This window comes from Megascapheus bottae, chromosome 8 (genome assembly GCF_031878675.1).
Source record: "Megascapheus bottae isolate mThoBot1 chromosome 8, mThoBot2.hap1, whole genome shotgun sequence".
Lineage (NCBI taxonomy): Eukaryota > Metazoa > Chordata > Mammalia > Rodentia > Geomyidae > Megascapheus > Megascapheus bottae.
The window spans coordinates 15,446,722-15,471,740 of NC_143516.1; the positions used below are offsets into that span (position 1 = coordinate 15,446,722).

Genomic DNA, 25,019 nt, shown 5'->3' on the forward strand with positions numbered 1-25,019 from the left:
GGTAACAGTCAAGTAAATCTGATGGTGGGGAGGGGGGGGTAGAACAAAGTCCCATCAAGTGTTTACTAAGTACCTATGCTATGTTTGCTATGCCAGGTTGAAAAGGAAAAAAAAAATCCCCAAGCCTCAAAAAGCTATGGTCAGTGACTCACCATTGTGCATTCTTTAAGACATTTGACACTCCCTTTCCCCTCCAGATTCCCTCTTTCTCAATACCGTCTCCCATCCATCTTCTTTATGCACAATTCCTTCCATCCCAGCCCTCCATTGGCCCTGTTTTCTCTTCCCATGTGCTTTTCAGTCTTCACTTTATCCCTCCAGTTTTCTTTATCTTTCTACCTCACAAAATTACTCACCATTCAGTCAAATACTGGTTTGAAAATATATCTGGGGAGGGGGTGGGGAAGGGAAAGGGGGAGAAAAACAGGAGAAGGGTTATCAGTGTTCAAGAAATAACAGCAACATCTCTATATGGTACCCCAACAATAAAAAGAAAATATATCTGTAATTTACAATATTTGGGGTTGAGACAACAAATGGAAAAAAATAAGCCAGGTGTCAGTGACTCATGCCTGTAATCCTAGATACTCAGGAGGCTGAGGTGTGAGGATCACAGTTCAAAGACAGTCTAGGCAAAAAAGTCTGTGAGACTCTTATCTCCAATTAATCACCAGAAAACCAGAAGTGGCACTATGGCTCAATATGGGAGAGTACTAGCCTTGAGCTGAAGAACTCAGGGACAGTGCCCAGGCCCACAGTTTAAGCCCCATAGAACTTCCTGATCTCTGTTCAGATTTCTTACTTGTATTTAAAATATTTCCCCAGCTAGCTTATAGTTTATTTTTTATTGTTTCAAATTAATACTTCTTTTATTTGTGAAAGTAGCAAGATAAGTTCACATTTAAAACATTTCCTTTCACCACTTTAACAGCTTAATGAAAGTACTTATTTTGCATATACATAAATATATATAAATATAATTTAAAGTTTATCTTGGCATCCCGGTATGTATTGAGCATTGAGTAGATACACAGCTATGTAAGGATCTGAGCAGAACCAAAGTTTATTACAATGAATATATATTTTAAAAAGAAATGTTTCCCTCATTTGTCATAATCAGTAGAAATCTTGGGCTCTCCTAGCAGAGATTTGCAATAGAGCAAAACCTTGACACAAACAGTCATATAGTAGGACGCTAAATGAAAGGATCTCTAGGATATAGAAACATAAGCCATATAATGAATGTTGTTCTTAAGGTACTATGTTATATCTCATCTCTTTTGCTGTCCCTTGGTTATCTCATATTGTTACAGTATCTCACGTTGTTACCAGATATATCAGATATATTTGTATTTGGTTATTTGAAATTGGATAGGGAAGGGGGGAAAACAAGATGAGGGGTGGGGGGGGGAAATGGGGACCAAGACATGTGAAAGGGTATCAATGTATGGGAATTAATGCACCATCTATCTGGCAAATACCATGTAACCCTTCTATTAATTACAATAAAAAATGTATGGAAAAAAGAAATGTGTATTATATCATATATTTCATATATGTACAATTTTCTTCTTGAGGAGAAAAGTCATGAATATTTAACAAATTCATCTCTTCTTAGGTAGGACTATATTGTATCTGTTATTGATATTTGAAATAGACTACTAATTTCCACCGAGAAAGGCCAGGAAATTTTGGGGAGGTCCTACTTGGAACCAACAGCTTACTTCATGAACTATCTCATATTCAGGTGGCACAAGCCTCATGGATCACAAAAATGTGCAATCTGTGCACCCCAGAGCTGGAAATTCTCCACGTCATGTGAGCTCCCAAGAGAATAATGCCAGTGATCATCCAAGCAACATTTAATGCCTTCTGTTCTGGGGAGGATGGATGTATAAAATCTTTCTTAACTACCAAATGTCAAAATAATATTGAGCAGAATAGTTGCCCAAATTATGGTTCTCTGCAGGATGGGTTACATATAATGAGAAAAACTGACAAATCAAGTATGAAGAGAGGTGGGGTTGAGTTTTTTTCTTCCTCATAAATTATATAGGGAATGAACAACTCCTGCTGTGAAGACAAGAATATCAAGATCTTGTCTGTTTTAAGATCTTCAGTAATAATAATAATAATAATAATAATAATAATATCCTACCCTTCTGCTGTGCCTTGCATCCTCAGTGCTTTAGAAGCACTAATTAGGGCTTCACTCAGCACAGCCACTGTCTCATCGTTATTTTCTTCCTTTCGTAGCATCAACTAGAGTCCATAATCATTCTAGGGTTTAAATATTTATTTATTGCTTTGGATGTTTACTCCACCAGCAATGCTTTAAAATTATAAGCAGCAGAAGAGAAAGGTTCAGGGCTCTATTTTTGCAACTAAGAAACAGAGCAGAATCACAGTGTTTTTTTCCTTGTTAGAGTAAAAACAGCCCTTAGGGGACAATTCTATTGGCTTGTCGTATTGTTTTCTCATTTACTTCCGTTTATTTCAAATATGCTGTTTTCATCCTTTAAAGCCGCATAGTTTTGTTTTCGTCATCCCCTAACACCACAAGTGCTTAGCCGAGTACTGGGTTGCTGTGCATTGTCACTGACATTTTTTTTTTTTTTTTTTTTGCCAGTCCTGGACTTGAGCTCAGGGCCTGAGCACTGTCTTTGGGTTCCTTTTCTCAAGGCTAGAGCTCTACCACTTGAGCGTCAGCACCACTTCCGGCTTTTTTTTCCTACATATGTGGAACCGAGGAATGGAACCCGGGTCTTTCTGCATGCTAGGCAAGCACTAGGCCAAGCTCCCAGCCCATGTCACTGACATTTTTAAAAAAATGTGTGCTCCATGAAATTAAATTCATGTTCAAACCCCATGTTTTGCAGGCCTACCACGTTTGTCCATGACTGTTTGTAGTATAGCCTGGAAATCAATTTGTTTGCTGACATCACCACTGCCTTGCTCTGCTGCTGACATCATGGGAAAGCGATAGAAAAGTTACTGTTGCATTCTTCCAAACATCGAAAGCAAATGTACAAACATCCTACTAATTATCAACATGCAGTGAATAGTTAATGGCTCACATCTATAAACCTACTACTATGAAATGAAAACAGGGAAGACTGCAAGTGTTCTGAGGCCAGCCAGAGCAAAATGTTCACAAGTCCTGATCTCAACCGACAACTACACATATTTGAAGCACTGGTCATGGCAGCTGGAAGGGAGGCTGAGGTTGGCAGGTTCACAGTTCCATTCTAACCAAAGAACTGCATGAGACCTACCTCAGTACTACAGAAAAACCCATTGCATATGCCTGTCATCCTATGTAAGGCATGAAGAATAAACAGGAGAATCATGGTCCAGGCCAGCTATTCAGGCAGTGAGACCTTATCGTGAAGATAACTATAGAGGAAAAAAATACAACTTAAGCAGTAGAGGTTGCATGGTTTCTCTCACTTGCGGTAATTAGAATGTGCCTATAAATCTATATGCATACACATGGGGCATGCAAGTGGTTACAAATAAACTAACTGAAGTATAATAGACTCTACGGAGAGCTCAAACAGCAGAATCTTTTAGAAAGACTAACTCGAAGCTCAACAAAATCAACACCAGGAAATGGGTATATCCAAGAAGGGAAAGGGGAGGGCCGGGAATTTGGCCTAGTGGTAGAGTGCTTGCCTAGCAGGCACAAAGACCTGGGTTTGATTCCTCAGTACCACATACATAGAAAAAAAGCCAGAAATGGTGCTGTGGCTCAAGTGGTAGAGTTCTAGCCTTGAAAAAGCCCCAGGACAGTGCCCAGGCCCTGAGTTCAAGGCCCAGGACTGGCAAAAAAAAATTTAAAAAGGGGGAAGAGGAGGCCAAAGGGAGCAGGGTAGACAAATGAAGGGGAGGAGGGTGAAGAGGATACAGCCAAGAGTTAAATGTATACATCACAAACCTGAGAGAAGGGAAGCAGTGAAGGGTGTTAAGAACGTTAAAGGGGTGACACTAATAAAAATGCTTCATATTCATACTATGTTCATCATGTAATTCATTATATTCACTGCAATCGTGCTTTGTTCTATGGGGCCTCCTTTGTGTAACTACTTAAAGAGAATTAAAAATAAATACATTGAAAAATATTTAAATTACTTGTAATTCCAGGATTCAATGTTTCTATTTTATTGCCAATTTATAGAGTAACATGATATTAAAATATTGCATTGTCATTTTTATATTAATTACTATTGTATATAATTTCTTTTGCCAGTAATCCTGGAACTGTTAATTAGAACATGAAGAAAGCAATGACATGAATACTGGGAAACAATGCATCCTGAAAGATTCTACTGAGGGCACATTATCTCAGAGGATCAGATAGATTAATTCATTCATTCGTTACCCTTTCCTAGATGTCTGTGTCCTCATTATGTTTGGAAATAGTGCTCATGCCCAGTAGTAAGAATTTTCTAACTCACTACAGTGAGCGAAGTTCAAGTTCTAATTCATGTGCTTAATGAGCCATTTGTTTGGATCATTAGAAATTTAGGACAAGGACCTGCAAATTGTATGATTTGTCCTCTGGCCTAAAGGTAATGCAAATAGGCTGAGAACTGCAGGACTGCACTAAGGTACAGTCTTTAAAAAACTTTATTGTAATGTATAGAAGGGTTACAGTTACATTTACCAGGTAGTAGATGCATTACTTCTCACATATTGATACCCCTTCTCATGTTTTTGTCCCCCTCTCCCTCCCCCCACACCCTCCCAATCATCTTGTTTTCCCCTAGGATACAGTCTTGACCCGTGCTTGTGCTCAGCCGAGGCCCTCCGCATGTCAGAAGGTAATTACTTCACACTGGGCAGCAGGCAATCATGGATGTCATAATCTATTCTCACTCTTCCAATTGGGACTCCTAATGGAAAATTGTCTAGATGATGCTACTCTTCCTCATATTTGGACATAATCTCAAAAATGTGGGTTAGTGTTTGTGACCAAAGTCTGCTCCTCAAAGAGTGTATGGTAGGTCTGGTTTTATTTAGGGGGGGGGGATGGAGGCAGAGGGAGGGAAGCGTTATCATCCAGAGTGGTGATTTGTAAAACCCGTCTCCACTCAGGTTTCTGATATGAGGAATCATGAATGCCCTGATGAATGGGGGGGGGGAGCATGTGTGTTTAATAACTAGCTAATTGTCAACTATCTTAGATGAACTGTGCTACGCACTTTAAAACAAGACTGCGAAATACTGTGAAGATGTGTTTCCTACTGTATTTTCTTGACATTCGGTTATAAAAGCAATGGAGAGCAACAATTTCTATGAATTGATCCATATTTTACATGCTCAGGAAACACACACACACACACACACACACACACACACACACACACACACATACAGAGGCAGATATGAAGACCAAATAAGCCTTTGTTTTGAGCCCACTTCTGTCACCCTAGTTCAGAGACTTGAACAAATTATGTAATTTTAACAAATTATGTAACCCATCTCAGTTTCATTTGGAAATGAAATTTCAATTTCTTGTTGATAGAGCCATTATGAGAACTTGCTGGTGCAACCACTATAGAATTCCTGGCATGCAGAAGAGTCTCAATGAACCAACAAACGAAACTCTAGCAACTACTACTACTACAGCTAGCTATGAAAACTAGGTATAGTGAGTTACTTAACTACCTAAATACATAGGCATCCTACCAAATGACTGGCACCTGGGTTAAGTGATCAGGATTCAAAGCTTCTGCTGTGAAGCAGAAGATACAGAGACACAGGCAGGCATACGAGAGATAGGGAATAGTGTGCAAGCACAAATAATGAGATGGCTAACTCTGCCTGGTGAGTTAGGAGAGACTTGATAAAGCAGGATGAGTAGGAGTCAGACTCAGAGAAATGAGGAGGGCATCTACGGCAGAAGACAGCAAAGGCATGGGGTTATCCAAGAGCTTTTCACCTTCTTAGACCCACATTACCCAACCTACATGAAGGAAACTAGATGAGTCGTGTCAGGTTAATCCTTCAACAGCATGGCTGATTTTGAACACAAAGAAAATTCCAGTTGTTTGGGATCTGCCACAGTTGAAGACTTGGCTTAAGAAAGAATGGGCTCAAAAGTCTACTCAACAGTAATGTTTGTTAGTATATACCACTTAAAATGTATCAGAATTGGGTATGGAAGGGAAATGGTTATTTTAGATGGAAGACTTGTGATTTCGAGCTCTTCATACCCCTATAATTTCTGTGATGGGTTGCCCTTTTCAACAGGAACATCCTGGAACTGTTCTAAAAATTGCTGTAACTAAAATGCAGGCTTCTTAGTTAATAACAAAACTGTGCCCGATTCCAGAAACGGAAAAGGATGATGGTATAAATTTGCTCTGCAGAAAAATCTAACCCCAAATCTTGTAAAGTGATGTTCAAACCATCTAAAGTATTTGACTTGAAACGCATGGAGGTAACATCTCTGAAAACATATCATATTAAAGAATGAGACTGAGAAGAAGGAAAAAGCCTCAGGCAAACACCCCAGCAAACACCCCTGACAAATGCATTACTAGACACTTTCCAAATGCCTGCAATAAATCTGAGGGAATTAATAGCTTCTGCTGCCTATCTGGGGAAAACTGTCCAAGTGTGATAGTTATTTCCAACGCAGACTCTTGGATGGGAGGAGGGGCTGGAGCAGTGTCATTGGTTGCACGCGTGGTTATCAGTGCTTATGTTCTGAAAAAAAGTGGCACCAAATTCAAATTCATCTCCAAGTTCCTTCCGTGTATGATCTAACACCACTGACACTTCTTATAAATTACGGATCCATCAAGGATATAGTTTAGATCATGACTCAATGTCACAGTGAGAAATATTTAGTTCTAGACAGTACTATTCTCTACTTGTTATTTCTCATCACAATCTAGGATGTGACAGCTATTTGGGTAGATTAGGGGAGGTCTAAAGTAGGAAAATGGTTCTTTAATAGATTGTTTAATAACAGCTGTTTTTTTTTAATTCACTTACCATTCCATGATTCAGCCACCCTGGGATAAAATTATCAAGCAACTTCGGGTATATCATTTCTCTGTCATATGCATAGATGATCCAGAACACAGCGACAACAAACTGGAAGGGAAAAGAAGAATTTTAATTCAAATTCATTGCCTTTTTACAACATTCATTTGGTTGGTTATCTATTATTCAAAGACTTCAAAGATACAATCTAGGGAATAACTGGAAAGAAGGTTCTAGCTTCACTCTGTGAGTGGTGATGGTTAGGGTGCCTCTTCTCTCCTGGGTTGCTGACTTTGATCTCAGGCAAAGGAATCTGTGAGGGAGAGCCAAGAGGCCTGCTGTCAGGAAGAGTGCCATTTCAGAGCTAATCCTGCCAGTCCACGTGCTTTCCAGAGGGTTTAAAAGTTCACTGGTGGTTTGTTTGCATCACAGTCCGCACTGTAAAGAGTTAGCACGCATTCAAGACACTGTGGGGTATGTCCCTGCTCCTTGAGCCCACCATGTGTTTTAAATTAATCTTCACCCTCTCTAGTTTCCACTTCACCACTAACAACAGTGGAACCACTGCTTATAAAGAGCCCCAAGTCACATTTCCTGCAAATGTATTAATTTATACAGCCTCAGCAAGGACTCCAGTTGCTTGGAGAAGCAGGTTATATGAAAGGTCAAAGAAGAATCCTAATTCTTTTGGAATAACTTAGAAGTTCATCTGGGTTTAGGTTTATTTTGGCTGATTAGCATTATAATCATTGAAAGAGAATATACAGAATTCAAATTCTTTTCTTTTTTACTTTTAATCATTCTTCAAACTAACAATGAGAAAAGAAGTTCGGATAAAATCGAGAAATGATGACTCCACAGTCTTGACATTCATTATGTAAAGGAAAAAGTGTACATTTTTGTAAATGCCATTAACTGCAGCAAGGCCAAGGAATAAGCCAAAAGACTATGAGTAAGTTTTCTGTAGAGAGAGGTCTCAAAATAGAAAACTCTACAGAAAAGAAAGATGCAACAGGAATATTAAACAGAAACAGCTTTTATTTTACTTTTTAATAACTTGAGTGATGCATGCTTCCAGATTTTATTCATGCAGATAGTACATATTTTAATAATTCCTTTTTTAAGAGACCTAGTTATACAGGGTAGCTCAAGATTAGTGATTAGATGGGTTCCTAAGTTGTTTTCCAACCAGCTCATTAGTAACTTATGTAACTTCGGTGGGATGGGGGAAAATCAGTTTTAAAATCAGCTTTAAAATGTACTGTTTTAGCCAGGAGTGGTGGTTCACACCTGTAATCCTAACTACTCAGGGGGCTGAGATCTGAGGATCGCAGTTCAAAGCCAGCTTAGGCCCTAAAGAACCAGAGACTCTTATCTCCAATTAACCACTAGAAAATGGGAAGTGAGGTTGTGGTTCAAGGAGTAGGATGGTAGCCTTGAGCTGAAGAGCTCAGGGACAGCACCCAGGCCCAGAGTTCAAGCCCATGACCTACCAAAAAATATTAATGTTTTATCTAACACAATGGGTGATCACCACAATAGCCAGCTGGCAGTTATATACCTTGTTTTGTTACTAGAGTCCCAATTATTTATCTTGCTTTTGGACCAACTATTTTCAGTCAGTTTATATTTTAAAAAACTGTATAAACATAGCATTTCAAAAATAATAAATAAGTATTCACAATTTTAAATTATTTACTTTAGACTGGAATGAATTTCTTAACAACCACATAAGGCATACATTAGATAGCTACTTTGAATCTTTGTTAAATGGTCTTTCAACATCATCTTCCTGTATCAGGCTGGACTACAGCATACTGGACTTTTCCTACCCTCAAAGTTTTTGTTTTCCTTCTACTTTTAATAACATTTGTTTAGAAGTTTCACATGTCACAAATAGAAACTGTCACAAATAGAATCCCATTGTAACTTTATCAGTTTTGATCCCACTAATTTGGATAAGGTCAAGAGAATCTATAATGCACTTCGTTTATAAACTTCAAAGTAGACACATAACAAATCTAATAGTAAAATGAGTGTTTTTTCTTGAATGCTTTTCAAATTAGCAGTCTGAGTGGTTTTAGTGAATTCAAGTCCAGACTGCATTAAGGTGATGGTAGAGGAGAGATAGAAAACAGTCAAATAAAGTCTCATTTATGACAGCAAGAAAAGGGCCTGTACTGAACCAACCATAAAACAGGAGATTTGGCCAGTAGTTGAATGAATGAATGGAGAAAATGATGGAAGACAGGGCAAGTCCAACCAGCAAATCCCAGGAGAAGAAAGGAATCAGGGCTGGTGGTGGCTACTTTCTGTTCATCATGAGGGATCATTTGGGACATCGCTAAGGCAACTTAATATTGCAACTTCAGTCACCCTCCATATACAAAGGGGACTCTACGGCATGTTCAAAGCAAAGTGACTTTTAAGAAAGTGATTCACCTTTCCAGGTGTAACCCCAGAAGGCACAGCTAAGTGAGCAATCAGTCTTCTGAATAAGTCCTAAAGTATAAACATGGCACAGATGGTAGCTTCTTGGCTTTGTGCCCTGATAGGCTCATGATAGCATGGTCATCAGCAAACCCAAAATAAATCTGAACTCCACAACCAGGGCATGGATCTGAAACAAAAATAGTCTCTCGTGGACACACCAAGTGATTCAGGAATGTTCCACTGTCATAAACAAGCTCCTTGTCTAACCAGCTAATCATCAAACACCTGCTGCTTGCTGGCTGCCAGGCCCAGAATACTGTACTTGCAATATTATGGAAAGAGCCCAGTCATTTTCCAGGTCTTCTAGCTTCAAGATAAAAAATCTGAGATACAGGTAGCATTAATGCCTCAGTTGAACCTCTAGAATTATTGAAAACCACTATCAAGAGAACTGGATGCATCAGTTGTTTCTTTTTAAAAAAAATAATCTCTCATATACAGGATTATAGAAGCTGAAATTTCATCTTTGGTTTACTTTCAAGAATAATCTTAGCCAATTAGAGTGCAAAAAAATGTTGCAGAGAAAATTGCCATGGAGACTAAAAAGCTGTATATGAGAACCATATAGCATGATCACAGATACCCACTGTTGAGAGAAGAAGGCTCGTTAACAAGCAAACATTCCTTCACAGTCTTTAGCTTCAACATGATAGGAGTCTGTGAATTGTTTTTCCTTTTAACTGACTCATATTCCTACTATCCAATACTAATAAGGAAAATATTTAAATTTTGTTTTCTGACTTTATTATCTTGCTTCAAAATTTCTCTTGGTTTGCTTTCCAAAGTTCATATTGTTTCTCAAAGGTAATCTTCAGGGATATTTGGCTGTGGTTTATTCCATTTGTAAACATGGGACATGGGAGTAAGTGGTATGTTGTGCTTGTTACCTGGCTTTAATCTTGAAGACTCCCACACAATGAAGGGCTCATATTCACCTGGCCTTCTTCCTGTCACCTTTCCCATGGACACATGGAACATGTTACAATATTTTCCTTTTATTCTTGGTGATCTTAGGGTTTGAACTCAGGGCCTTGCCCTTGCTGGTAAAGTGCTTTCCAGCTCTTTTTTGGCATTCATGATTTTTGAGACAGGACCTCCCTGTCTGCCCGGAGACACTCTTGCACCACAGTTCTATTTAATGTTGTGTGTTGTTTCTTTGGATCTAGTTTAAGTAGTACCTCTGCATGGTAGCTTTTGCTCTCTTTACCTATTATAGGCCCTGACAGATAACAGACTTGGCTGTTTTTATTTTTAACTGTTGCCCAGTGGTTCTTTGTGTGACTCCTGCAGAAGTGAAGTATCAGAGGGCCAGAAGTTGTCTGCTCCTTATTTCTTCCTTCCTGGCAAATAAATAGCACATAGATGACACAAATTTGAAGAATAAATAAATACAGTGTATTCATCCCTCTGCATGAATAAATACAATTTCACTCCTTCCATTGCCTCTTATTGACCCAAATCTTTTTCCTTTATGTTCTCTGAGGGGTTTGAGTATCCTTTGTGTAAGGAAGAGAGTGTGTTGTCTCTCTGCTGTGCTCAGAGATTATACGTTCTCAAGATTTCTGTCCAGATCTCTTCTTTGCCTGTGTGGCATGATCGTCCTACAGTAATCTTCTGAGCTTCTAGATCAAAATTGAGGACTACAAACTTTCCTAAGCCAACCTAAAATAAGGAGAATGAATGAGAAACAATAATGAAACTGCTTAAAAACAAAGCCCCTATGATCTAAACATGACTCCTTAAAAAAATCTCTACTTGTGAAGAGCATAGAAAGCTAAATAAAGACAGGGAAACTCTGAGGGAAGAAACAAGATCCTATCGCTCTCTGGCTGAACGAGCAGAACGGAGAGATCTGACAGGTGGCCTGCCCCGAAGGACACTAGATGACCCTTGCTGGGAACACAAGGTTTCCAGAGCACTGGGGTTCTTCTATCACAGGTGATGATGCTAAATGTGGACAAGGGCCAGCATTCATCCCTGAAGGAGCTGATGTGGGTATGATAAGGTCCACAAGAGAAGTCTGGTGGTCACGTGCCTGATTCCACAGCCCTGCTCTGTGCTGAAGACCAAACTTCATGGCCCTGCAACAAAGGGTTGTGATAACTGAGTTGAGAACTAGTGTTCCTAGACAAAGAAGTGGTGGGAAATGAATAGAAATTCAAGCTGCCCTAGCTCAGTGCCCTATCTGGATTCCAGGCTTATTCTTACACATAGGTGGCTCAGGAAGAGCAAACTTGTTTAAAGATGAGAAATAACAAGATAACAAATACTGGGCAATAATGTCTTTCACAAGTAAAAAAAAAAAGAGCTAGCCACCAGTGGCTCAAGCTTCATGCCTATAATCCTAGATGATCTCAGATCTCAGGAGGCTGAGATCTGGGTATCTTGGTTTGAACCCAGACTGGTCAGCAAAGTCCATGAGACTGTTCTCTCCAATTAGCTACCAACAAGTCAGAAGTGGCGCTGTGACACAAGTGGTAGAGAGCTAACCTTGAACAAAAAAGCTCAGGGAGAGCAAGCAGGCCCTGAGTTCAAGCCCCGGGCAGAAAAAAAGTGAAAGAAATATAGCAAAAAGTGACAAACAAGGCATTTGAATAATGCAAACCAGAAAAATTACTTCAAAACAGATATACTTTATGAGCAAATAACATGCCATTAAAGAAAAGAGGGCAAAGAAGAAACATTGAAACTTTAGAGTTCTCCACCCAAGATAAAAGCTAGTGAATAGTATTCAAGAAGTTAAATATAAAAATCAAAACTGAAATTCATGTTGGGAGATGGAAAAGGACAAGTTGCCCTTGGTGAAGAGCTGTGTCTAGATTTCTGCATTTCTTAATTCTTGGCTGCATTTTTCCTCCATGCATGCCTCCTTCATTGTTACTCTCTCCCTTGCTGCCTGCTTGCACATTTCCTGGTGATGATTTTGTTGAGTTTTGACCTGGTATTTCTGAAGGATTATACTATTTGAGCTCTCCATTAAGTCTCTTATAAAGTTTATTAATTTGTAACCACTTGCATATCACCCTATGTATTTACTTACAAAGTTACAGGCACATTCTATCTACTATCAATGAGGGAAACTGTACAACCTTTATTTCTCTGGGTCTGGGTTACTTCATTTAATATAATTTTTCCCATCTTTCTTTCATATTCCTGATCAGTATGAGTCTTTCAATTTTAGTAGGGGCTAACATCACAGAACTTTCTTCTACATTAAGGAAATTGTTTTTCCTACTTCATCTCTGTATAAGTAAAAGCTGAGATGAGTAGTTAATGCAAGGTCTATAAAATGTAACATTGTACTTATGCGAATAAGAATAGCGGACAGTGTGAGACCTGTCCCCACATTCCTCTTTAGAGCTGAGGAATCCATTGTCACCTATTAGCAGCTGGCAGGTCCCGGCCACAAAATCTTTTTTCTTTTAAATTTAATTTTATTGTAAAGATAATATACAGGGAGGTTACATTTACATAAGTAAGGTAATGAGAACAGTGTTACCTCCTCCCTTGTTTTCTCCCACTTTCCCTCACCCTCCACCTCCCCCAACTCTCCACCCCCCCCCAAGTTGTAAAGTTCATTTCCAACATAGTGTCTTGTGTGTATCTCTGTTGCATTGGTTCATCTTTTGTCCTACCTTTTGATTCCCCTTCCTTTACACAAAATCAGATAAACTTATGTACAAGAATAAGGGTACCAAAATAAAAAACAGTGACTACAGCGAATAAGCCAGAGGGGGGTGGGGAATGAAAGAAAAAGAAAATAACTGCAAACAGTATGCTAAAAATAATTTTAAAACCCTCTTGTTTCCATACCTAGGAGTTCATTTTGCTTAACATCATTTTATATGATCAGACATAGTTACTGAGCTGTTGTGTTCCTCTGCTATCCTAGACATATACTAATTATTACAAACAAGGGAAATCATGGAGTCTATGATTCCTTAGGTCTGCCTTATTTCACTTAATATGACTTTTTCCCAGACCTTTCCATTTCCTTGCAAATGGGGTGATGTCATTCTTTCTGATGGCAGCATAGAATTGCATTGTGCACAGATACCAATTTTCTTAAGCCACAAACTTTCTTGGGAGTCCCCTCAGGGGCAGGGAGCTGCCTTGCTCCTTGCTATGCCTCTCCTCAGGAAAGAGTACAAATCAAATGACGGCTTCAGAGTTAACTTTGGAGAGCTTCTCAGCAAAATACTTCCAAGGCCTCTTCCTTGTTGAAGGATAAAAATCAAACCTTCCCTTTACTCTGGTCTCTAAGTCTTTTTCCAGGTCCTTCCAGCATTGAGGTTCGTTCCTCCTATTCCAACGCCCCAAATTCATACACTTCTAAAAGAGCCTCCTTTGTTCAAAAAAATCTTTTAAATCAGTCATGGGGCTTGAACTCAGGGCCGGGGTGATGTCCCTGAACTTTTTTTCCCTTGAGGATTGCATACTACCACTTTGAGCCATAGCCTTACTTCCCGTTTTTCTGGTGATTAATTGAAGATAACAGTCTCATGGATTTTACTGCTTTGGCTGGCTTTGAATCATGATCCTCAGATCTCAGCCTCCTGAGTAGCTAATAGTAGTGGCGTGAGGCATTAGTGACCAGCTAGGAGCCATTTCTTAGTGAATATTACAGCTGTACCTTGCAATTCATTTTAAAACTTATTTTCAAAATCTAAGCAGTACTAATTGTTACTGCCATGGTATTATCCCTCCCTTGACTCCAATTTTCTTGTTAGCAAACTTGCTAGTTCTTCCAGGCTGCATGAGGATTCCTCCTACTGGCCCATAATTCCCTCCCACATTCCACCCTGCTCATATTTACTGTAGGGTGAAAGCTAAGTACCATGCTCTTTAAGAGGCTTCCCCTGCCATGCCCAGCTTGATTCTTTTCTTTGCATGCATTCACATAGCAAATTATACTTGTGCTACATAAATTGATGTAAGCCATGATTAAAAACAAACATAACCTTGCAATTAACTAGCACTTTTTCTTCCCAGTAGAATGTAAGCTTCATGAGGGAAAAGACCAGTCTATCTCTTCTCCCATCATCTCATCATCATGCCTCTTTTTGGTGCTTTATATTTGTATCTTTAAACTCTATTTTAAAATACTGCACAACTATTTACCTAAAGAGTCTGAAAAAAAAAATCACACATTATTCTTGTGCATCCTTCACACAGCTTTCGCCCAGTGGGAACATCTTACCTAACCACGGTACCTTTTTGAAATGATGAAAACAGACACAGGCACAACACTACTAGTTAAACTGTAGATTGCCATACTCAGAATTTGCAGGGTTTTTTTCATATATTTTTATTGTAATTAATAGAAGGATTACATTATATTCACCAGATAGAAGGTACATTAATTCACAAATATTGATACCCTTTCTCATGTCTTGGTCCCCATTTCCCTTCCCCCACCCCCACCCCACATCTTGTTTTCCCCCCTTCCCTATCCGATTTCAAAAAACCAAATAAGCATATATACAATATATCAGCTAACAAGGTAACATACTGTAACAATATGAGATAACCAAGGGATAGCAAAAGAGATGACGGATAACATAGTACATTAAGGACACCAGTCACTCCTATGGCTTTTGTTTCTATATTCTGGAGGTCCTTTCATTTAGTGTCATACTATATGGCCTTATGTATCTAGGTTTTGCTCTACTGTAAATCTCTGCTAGGAGAGCCCAAGGTTTCTACTGATTATGAGGAATGAGGGAAACCATTGAGCCTATGTACCTTTAAGTCTGACTTACTTCACTTAATATAATTTTTTCTAAGTCTTTCCATTTCCTTACAAATGTGGCAATGTCGTTCTTTCTGACAGCAGCATAAAATTCCATTGCGTATAAATACCACATCTTGTTGATCCACTCATCAACTGAGGGCCATCTGAGTTGGTTCTATATCTTTGCTATGCTAAATAGTGCTGCAGTGAACATCGTTGTGCTAGTGGGTTTAGTATGTCCTTGTATCTGGAGGATTGGGTAAATGCCAAGTAGTAGAATTGCGGGGTCATAGGGGAGTCTATGTTTAGCCTTTTGTGTCACTGCCATACTGCTTTCCATAGTGGTTGAATGAGTTTGCACTCCCAACAGTGTAGTAGTGATCCCTCCTGGCCACATCCCTGCCAACATCTGTTATTATTAGATTTCTTGATTTGGCCAGGGTTTTATGCTCATTTTTTCCAGAGCTAGAGGGTTACACTGAACTATGAAGTCTTATCGCAGTAAATATCTGTGTAATCATTATGATGACCAAGACCAAGTATGGCTAAGAACCCTCCATAACACTCCTTTCTAGCTTACTCTCCCCATAGATCTGGCTCCTGGCAACCACTTATTTGTTTTCCATCCCTACAGTTTTGTCATGGTGAAAGCATTGTGTAAATGTAATCTTTCTCAGTGCTTTAAGGCTGGCTTACATTTACTTCTTTTTTTCCTCTGTAACATATAAACCAAAAACTTCACAAGCAATGTCTCAGGGAATTACCATGGCAGTGAGATAGCACTTCAAGGAGTAGCTATCATTTATTGTTATTTTTCTCATGGCTATAGACAAAGAAACTTTACTTAGAGACCTCCAATCACTTCAAGTGTCAGAGTTAATAAGTGGTCAAGCCAGGAGGTGAAATCTCAGAGTCAATGCTTTTAACCTCTTTATAAACATTTTTCTTTTGCACATTAGTATTAGATATATTTAAATGGATTAACAGTAGAATGACTGAACAAAATAATGTTAGAGGCTGTCACAGATAATTCTGAGGTCCCTAGAAAAATCTGTGCTTCACAGAACAAAGAATTTTTGGTGAAAAGTTGTAGTCAATTATTTTAGGAAAAAAAAAGAACAAGGGAGAAAAGAAGTACACCTACAGTAAGATAAACTATCAAGTTGGTTCTCTGGACCAACTTGACATGAGGCCACAAGATAGCAGTCCTGGGCCTTGAACTCAGGGCATGAGCACTGTCCTTGGGCTTTCTCAAGTCTATAGCTCTACCACTTGATCCACAGCACCACTTCCAGCTTTTTCTATATATGAGAAACTGGGGAATTGAACCTGGGTCTTTTGTGCATGCTAGGCAAGCACTCTACCACTAGGCAAAACTCCCAGCCCTCACATTCTTGTCTTTCAGTCATAAATACATTAATGGAATTTCAAACATTTCAGACTACTCACATCCACTGGCTACAGAAGTAATATGGACTTATTTCTGCTTGTCATATTGAGTCTTCTCTTTCCCCTCAGACCCATACTCCCCTTCTTGCTTAAGTCTTTCCCTAGCACTCCAGCATATATACATTGGGCCTGGTTTGGGACTCACCCCCACTGTGAGGCTTATTCCCCAAAAATTCACAGTTGTGAAGCGGCATGAATGCTTTCCTCACTGGATTGAGGTCTTCTAAACAGGATACTGTGAGTGGGAGTAATTACAAAAATAAATCAAACGGCCCCTTCCCGTTGTCTTCTTGTGGTCTATATTTTTCCCCATAAACCTGCCTTCCCTTTTCTCTTTTTCTTCTAGGAACTGATCTGCCACGGGGTTCATAACAGAAGCCAGGTGAATGCTGATACTACATCTCGTTTTCACATGAGGCACATAAACCTCCTTGCTTTATAAAGTGCTCATTCATGGTATTCTGTCCTATCAGACAGAGGTAAAATAAGTTCCTGTATCCAGCTGGCTCTCTGGATTTAAGAATGGAATGCCCAGAAGTTGTGTCTGTGTCATCCCTGTGTCAACAGCCTGAAACCTTCCCAGTCTTGCTGTATTCTCCTAATTCTACATCGTCTCAATCTGCAGAATTTGTCAGGATGCTCCAACAGTGCCTGAAACATTAGAATGATGGCCTTCATGTTTTCTTTCTCACCATTCTCACCAGTGGGATCCAAATTCCCTGGGGTTGGCATGTGCTGGTGGCAGTATTCTCTGGCAGAGTGACAGCTGAAGATTATACTGCCTAGAAATCCATGCTCGTGAATGGGGGCATGGTTAGCTAAGTAGTGTGTATTATGAGAGGGTAAATTGCAGATAAGGCCTTAAAGGGGAAGTCATATATTCCAGAATAGGGACAAACCAATATAACAGGGCCACTGATGTGCTTGCAAAGCAAGATGGAAAACTACAGAGATTACAGTCACTTGAGTAGACAGAATGGAAAAGATCAGATAGTCCAGATGATCCACGGTGCTATAGGTGGGTTCACTAGTACAATAGAAATGGTCAATTCTCTTTGATCACATACATTAGGGAGCTAATCTTGGTATATTTGGCACAACCATTTCTTCAAAGTGGACTTTAAGATAACAAAAAGTAAGATAACATGAGGTATTGACACGAAGGAGGTATGGGGACCTTGTTCTCTATATGTAGGAAGAGTAATCAGGGTTTGGTCACTTAGCTGTGTCATGGAACATATACACCATTACCCTTTCAGGGAGCAAAGGGGGATTACAATTCTCTGCTAGAGACATGGCTGATTCAAACTGTGGCAAGACTCTCAGAGGCGGAGGTGATCAATACAGCTTGACTCTCTTGTATTTCACGACAACACAGTTTGGAAAGCTTTCTCCTGAAGAATTTTTTGCACAGGTGGATCAAGAAATATGTACAAAAAAATGCTTAAGAGGGGCCAGGAGTTTGGCCTAGTGGTAGAGTGCTTGCCTAGCATGTACGAAGACCCGGGTTCGGTTCCTTGGTACCACATGCATAGAAAAAAGCTGGAAGTGGTGCTGAGGCTCAAGTGGTAGAGCTCTAATCTTGAGAAAGTCCAAGGTCAGTGCTTAGACCCTGAGCTAAAGCCCAAGACTGGCAAAAAAAATGCTTAGAAGTTTTGCCCATGAATGGCTACAAAACTGGAGGCAGCAGGGGAAGGAAATGGGGACAAAAACATGAGAAGGGGCATCAATGTGTGAGAGGTAATGAACCTACTACCTGGCAAATTTAACTGTAACCCCCTCTATACATTACCCGACAGTAGAAAATAAAAAATACTGGAGGTAAACCCAATGCAAATTAATAGTATTAGCAAATAAATCCCCCTAGTGACAATTATAAAGGGAGGTAATAATTAGAGACGGGAAAGATGTATATTGGCAGAAGGCTTTAGGAAAAATTAGTAAACTATCCATTTGCAGCACATTAGAAGTAAAGCTGCAGCAATGAGTGACTTCCTGTAACTGAATATGTCTTGATTTTGCACTACCACTCCCACAGGCAGTGAATCCCAGTGGACGGTTGACAGTCACAGGTGTTTAGCACTCAGCATACATTAACTGAATGTATTATACTATCTAGCTAGATTTCTGCCCACCTTCCCGACTTCCTTTTTCTTCTAAAAAGGGTAGGATGTCCCTCTATTCCTCTCCCATCATACAGAAGAAAACACTAGGAGAGACCAAATTACTCACAGAAGGCCTCACTGCATAGTACCAGGGCCCAGGACCCTAGAGGATTTTGTCTGATTAGTTGATTTAACCTATACCACTTCAGATCCTTGTCAAAAATCATTGCACATTTGGAAAGAAAAGCAATTTTCACTGAAAACTCAGTCTTGGTAGAGCAGAATGAAGTGGCTTTCCGAAATGTTTAGTATTTTACTGAGTAAGCATAAGTCATATGTTAGGACACCACTGCTCTGGTGAAATGTGCTGGATCATTTCTTGTCAAAAGCATTCTTCTGCAATTGTGCAGCTATGAATTTGGTGTTCTTCAAAGGCTAGACATTATTTCCCATGATGCTGGATAGATTAGTAATTTTTACTTTTAATATAGCTAATTCAAATGGATATAAACTTTTATTTTTACATACTAAGACAAACGCTGTTGGATAAACATGGTGCAGGGTTATACTATATGCAGTTGTTGAAATGAGAAGCCAAGGTAAGAACAATTTCAAACTGCAGGCTCTGGAGTATGAGTATTTTTCAAGACAAGACAGTAAAGCCCCAAATCAGTCTTCTTATCATATAGGTAGTTTTCGAGGCAAATAAAGCGGTAAGAGGGAATCTCCTTGAAAGCACATGAGCTTTCACTCAGGGTTAACATGTTGGCCTGGCACTGTCCTGGACCAGATTCTACTCATTTGTCCTTCTAAGCAGCTGTGACAACTCCTCTCCAACCATGCTTTGAAACATGGACATCCTCTCATTTATCTTTAGGGTTCTTCCCTTACAGCCTATCCCATTACTCTAAGGGAACAACAGAAAGGAAACCTAGAAACAAGTAGATGGGTACCAAAGGCCCCTTCTGGGTACCTCTGTGAGGCTCTTCATCTCCCTCAGGAGTTGCCAAGTCACATCCCCCTAGTATGTGTTCTCCCCTAAGGATGACAAGATGTATGAATAATTGGCCATTCTTTTTTTATTGTAATTAATAAAAGGGTTACATATTTGCCAGATAGAAGGTGCATTAATTCACATACATTGATACCCTTTCACATGCCTTGGTACCCATTACCCTCCCCCCACACCTCCCCATCCGTCTTGGTTTTCCCCCCTTCCCTATCAAATTTCAAATAACCAATTACAAATAAATTCAATATATCAGATAACAAAGTGAGATACTGTAACAATATGAGATAACCAAGGGACAGCAAAGGAGATGAGAGACAACATAGTACATTAAGGACAACAATCATTCGTTATATGGCTTTTGTTTCAATATCCTGGAGGTCCTTTCAATTAGCTTCATACTATATGGCCTTATGTATCTAGGTTCTGCTCTATTGCAGATCTCTGCTAGTAGAGCCCCAGGTTTCTACTGATTATGACGAATGAGGGAAACCATTGAGCCTAAGTTCCTTTGAGTCTGGCTTACTTCACTTAATATGATTTTTTCCAATATGAGTCTTTCCATTTCCTAACAAATGGGACGATGTCATTTTTTTTGACAGCAGCATAGAATTCCATTGTGTACAAATACCACAGCTTGTTGATCCACTCATCAACTGAGGGACATCTAGGTTGGTTCCATATCTTTGCTATGGTGAATAGTGCTGCAATGAACATTGTTGTGCTGGTGAATTTAGTATGCCCTTGTTTCTGGATGGTTGGGTAAATGCCAAGTAGTGGAATTGCTGGGTCATAGGGGAGTTCTGTGTTTAGCCTTTTGAGGCACTGCCACACTGCTTTCCATAGTGGTCGAACGAGTTTGCACTCCCACCAACAGTGTAGTAGTGATCCCTCCTTAATTGGCCATTCTTTTAAAGGGTTATCTTCTGGAAAACCTGTTCCTCAGAGAGCTTAAAAAGAGAATGAACTAATTGAGCAGTACCACATAAGACTGGTTGTTCCATCCACTTCTCGCCCTCTCCTATCTCCTCTTCCTCCCTGGTGTTCGGGAGTCTTACTTTTATTTCAGTAGTGTCCATAAAAGGATATGAAAACAAGTTGAGTGGAAGACCTCCCCAACATCGGCTATGCCTGGTGAAATTAGCAAATCATTCACTGGTGAGCACATAGGCAACACAAGTTTTCTGCAGGTGGAAGGCTGCTAACTCCTCCCTTCCATGAACACAGTATACTCTGATCAGTCCAAAGCAGGTAGGAGTTACTTCAGTATACCCAAAGGAACAGCAGTAATAGCAGAGACCCTAAATTACTATTTTTCTTTTTGTGTTCACACATAATGGATGTGAAGATAAGGGATGAAAAAAAGATGGAAAGTGGATGAGAACCTACAGAGAAATAAAATGTATAATGTTCTTTCTTTTGTGTGTGCCAACAGCTGCATTGTATTTTGTTCCTGGCTCCTTAAACAAGGATATTCTGAAGACTGGCTGTAGGACTCATATTTCCAGGGACAGGAATCATGTTGATTTCAAAGAAAATACTCATTGCTAAAGACCAGGTATAGCTTGTTTTCTTTTTTGAAGTACTGAAGTTTGATCACAGGTCCTTACACTGCCTCTACCTCTTGAACCTTGCTCCCAGCCATTTGTTCAGATAGGGCCTTATGCTTTTGCTTAAGTTGGTCTTGGGTCCTGACTCGATTCATACCTCCCAAGAAGCTGAGATTATAGACTACCTTATCTTGCTATTTGGTTGTGACTGGGTCTCCATAACTGTACTCTATCTTGACTTTAAGTGAAATTCTACCAATCTCAGTCTCCTGAATAGCTGAGATAAGAGGCACGAGCCATAGTGCCAGGCCTTCAATTCTAGCTTCTCTTGCTGTCAAATTTCAAATACAGATTTTATATACAAATTACAGAAAGAAGATACCTTCGTTTTCTGAGTGGTGTGTGCATGTGAGCATGTGTTCCCAGAGCTGAAGAACTGTGAAATGGCACAAAGAAGCACAACAATTTTGTATAATTTCTAGAGAAGATGATACTAAAAGGAAATTTCATTTATTAGATCCAGCTGTCTGGATCTCTGAGTCAGGGGTCTAAAACCAGTACCACTTCTAATTTTTTAGTGACTTTCAGAAATTACACATGAACCAATTGTGTAAGAAATCTGATTTTCTCCAAGAAAGCTTCTCTAGACGTCAGACTGACAATGATTTTGGTGAGGTGTTTACAAGGGGATCAGGAGAGAATGTGTAGGAAAACATGACTTCCTTCACTACAACAGCCAAGGTCCAAAATCAGTCTCACTAGCTTTGCTGTGTATATTTCATAACAGTCTAGAAATTCTCAAAATCCTATTTGTTTTCACTTACTTGACATTTTACTGTTACTCTCAAAACCTAGTACTTAACAATGTTTCCTGGAACTTTTGCTTTTGTCAGGGCAGTTATGCATTCAGCCCCTAAGGGTATAAACCATGATTAATCTAAGCTTTCATGGTGGCCACACTTTTTCTTCCACCTGCTTTCCTGGCCACCCATGTAGCTTTTTCAAGCCATACGGTAGTTCTAAACGTGGGGCCACAAGGGGAATCTGCTGTGGAATGCTTAGAATTGATGCATTGCCTGAGGAGGAGAGTTACCTATGGGGAAGGCTCCCCATACTGTTTTATTCTTCTTTATGCCTTCAACATGGATACAAAGAATGGGTTCCTTGGTAATTTAGCAGCAGTCTTAAAACCCTGGTGGGCAAGTCCAAGGTCAAAAAAGGGAACCAGTAAAGCTGGAAAAGGGGAAAATAGAACTACTTGAAATTAAATACTAATACTGAGCAAGGCCAACCTGACACTGTGTCTCTACAAGATTCATATAGTTTCATGAGACGGTAAGTCTCTGTATTGCCTAAGCCACAATTGGATGGATTACATGTGACTAAATATGGAACTACTTATACAATACTCCTGGTGCTTAGAATCAGCAGCAAATAAACCACACAACCTTCCTGCCTCACAGAATTTAAACCAAATGCAAGCAGATATATACTTACTGCACAAGTAAAAGAATAAGCGCATAGTATGACTAGAAGTGATCATTCTAGAGAAGATCAGCAAGAAATTTATACAGATTATCCCCAAAGCTTTGTGGAGAGGTGGCTATTTGACCAGAGATTTGACTGAAGTGGACAAATGAGCCAGGTAGTTATTTAAAATATCCATTTACTTGCAGGTAACAGCATCATTAACTTGCACATCCAAAAAATTCTTAGTCATTCTTCAAACCAATCGTCAGACATCATTTCTGGGAAGTCTCCCAGCAGACCCTCCCACTCCTTAAATTATCTTCTTCTTTGTGCCTATATCTCTACTTTGGGCACATGTTATTCTACTCTTCTCATGCCTCATTTGAACCTACTGTTGCTACAGCTAATCAAGTCACTCACCCTAGACTGAGACCTTGAGAGGACAAGGTTAGCTCTCAGTCCATACCATCCTTCACCCCAGCCCTCAGTACTTGTTACACAGTGGGCTCGGGCCTACCACAAATAATTACAGACTTGACTAGAACGTCTGTCTTCAAATGATCAGGTTATAAAGATGTGGGTTGTCCTACTATCGGGGTCCTTCGTCCCCGGTCCCTCTCAACTAGTAGGAAGGATGGGGAAAAACACACCCCGACCAGGACGAGCTGCGAGAGAACAGGGCCCACTGTCCTCCTGCACTCATCCTTCCTTCCCCGGAGCATGAACAGAGACGCCTTCATCAAGGCAGGAAAATCTCTCTCTCCCAAAACCCCCACCCTGAGGAAGTCCCTCCAGCTAATATACCCTCACTCTAGGTCCCAGCAGAGAGTGATAAACAATAACACCTTTGTAACCAATGGTAACCAAGTCTTGCGCCCTGGCTCTTATGCCTTGCCTCAGCAGAAAGTTATTAGACATGGGGTTACTCAGCCCCCAACAGCTCCCCCATCTATATTGTAGAAAAAAGAAAAAATCCTGGGATATGTGGGGCATATCAGATCGACTGTGCCTGTCTTAGGTGTCTCCAAGCTCGCTAGTCTTCTTACCTATCATGGGATCACCAAGTCCTTTTTACTTGGCTCCTGTCTTAGGTTGATAGGCTACCAGCCGTCCATTTAAGCAGATCAGACTTGAGGGGATGCACCTATTTCCATGGGAGCAAATGCCTGTCACATTAGCATTCACTTTCTGCGTTGACTTTGTAGGCGAGCAATATGGACATATTACAATTCTGGCGCACAAAAATAAATCCAAACCCATCGATCCTGCCCATCTTTGATCAAGTTACTCCCGTCAAGCAAAATCTGGAATAAGCAGCTACACAAAAGGTGCTCATCACCTGCTTCAGAATGCAATAAATCAACTTTGACCAAGCATAACAATTCCAGTCCTCACATGCTGATTAATGGCTTATTCAAAGCATCTCTGTAGGAACCGCAGTGGCAAGAGCAATACTCCCGGCAGTAACAGCAGCTACAGATGTGGCAATGGCCACCACCACGGTCAGGAAAATATCTAAGTTTTGTTTTTTGTTTTTTTTTTTTTACTGATGAGCACCTGTACAGGCACTGGTATATGCTGAGGGGCTCTGACTACAACAGCCAGAGAAAACAGGGAAGCATTCCAACATTAAACAACATAGAGATTGAAACCAATAGAAAAAACAAAGACTATCACACAAGCCATAGGGAATAGCAGGGCAATGGAAGAATTAGAAGAGTCTTCCAATACCCCTTTTTTGTTTTAAACTACTGTCCTATCTCATCTTCCAAAAATGACTCTGGTCCCTTCATTTTAAGGGGGTTATGAGCGAAGATCCATTTTCTGTAACTTCAAACTGACTCAGGGGCGTTGTCTCTATATTTTGCCCTAAAAAGCTTTAGCCTGTTTTCAACTATTCTGCACCGGAGCACAGGCTTTCTAAATCACTACCACTTAATTCTTTCTCTTGCTCAAGTATTTTTCCAAGCGTCTCTGAGCTTTTCACCTGTTCTTAAACTGTTTACTCCCGTATAAGTTGCCACATAGTTTAGACTTAATTTACCCACATAGCATGCTAACAATTTAACCTTGAACATGTTCACTCACACCTATTCACACACATATTCATACTCGTGCAAAATTCGATCGTTCTGATCTGAACCCATTCGGTTCTATTTTAAAATATCAGTCGTTCTATTCTAAAATTGCCTCGCCCTTATACCGCTCTGGCC

At 39.9% G+C, this 25,019-nt stretch overlaps 1 protein-coding gene across 2 annotated transcripts in view; it reads right to left on the bottom strand.

The window, feature by feature from the left end:
• Positions 1-25,019, bottom strand: part of Aig1 (androgen induced 1) — a 198,926-nt gene that overhangs the window by 122,209 nt on the left and 51,698 nt on the right. For both annotated transcript variants that reach the window (XM_090338019.1, XM_090338018.1), the window contains exon 3: positions 7,006-7,107. In XM_090338019.1, coding sequence (XP_090194145.1) covers positions 7,006-7,107 — 102 coding nt within the window. The remainder of the gene's footprint in view (positions 1-7,005; positions 7,108-25,019) is intronic.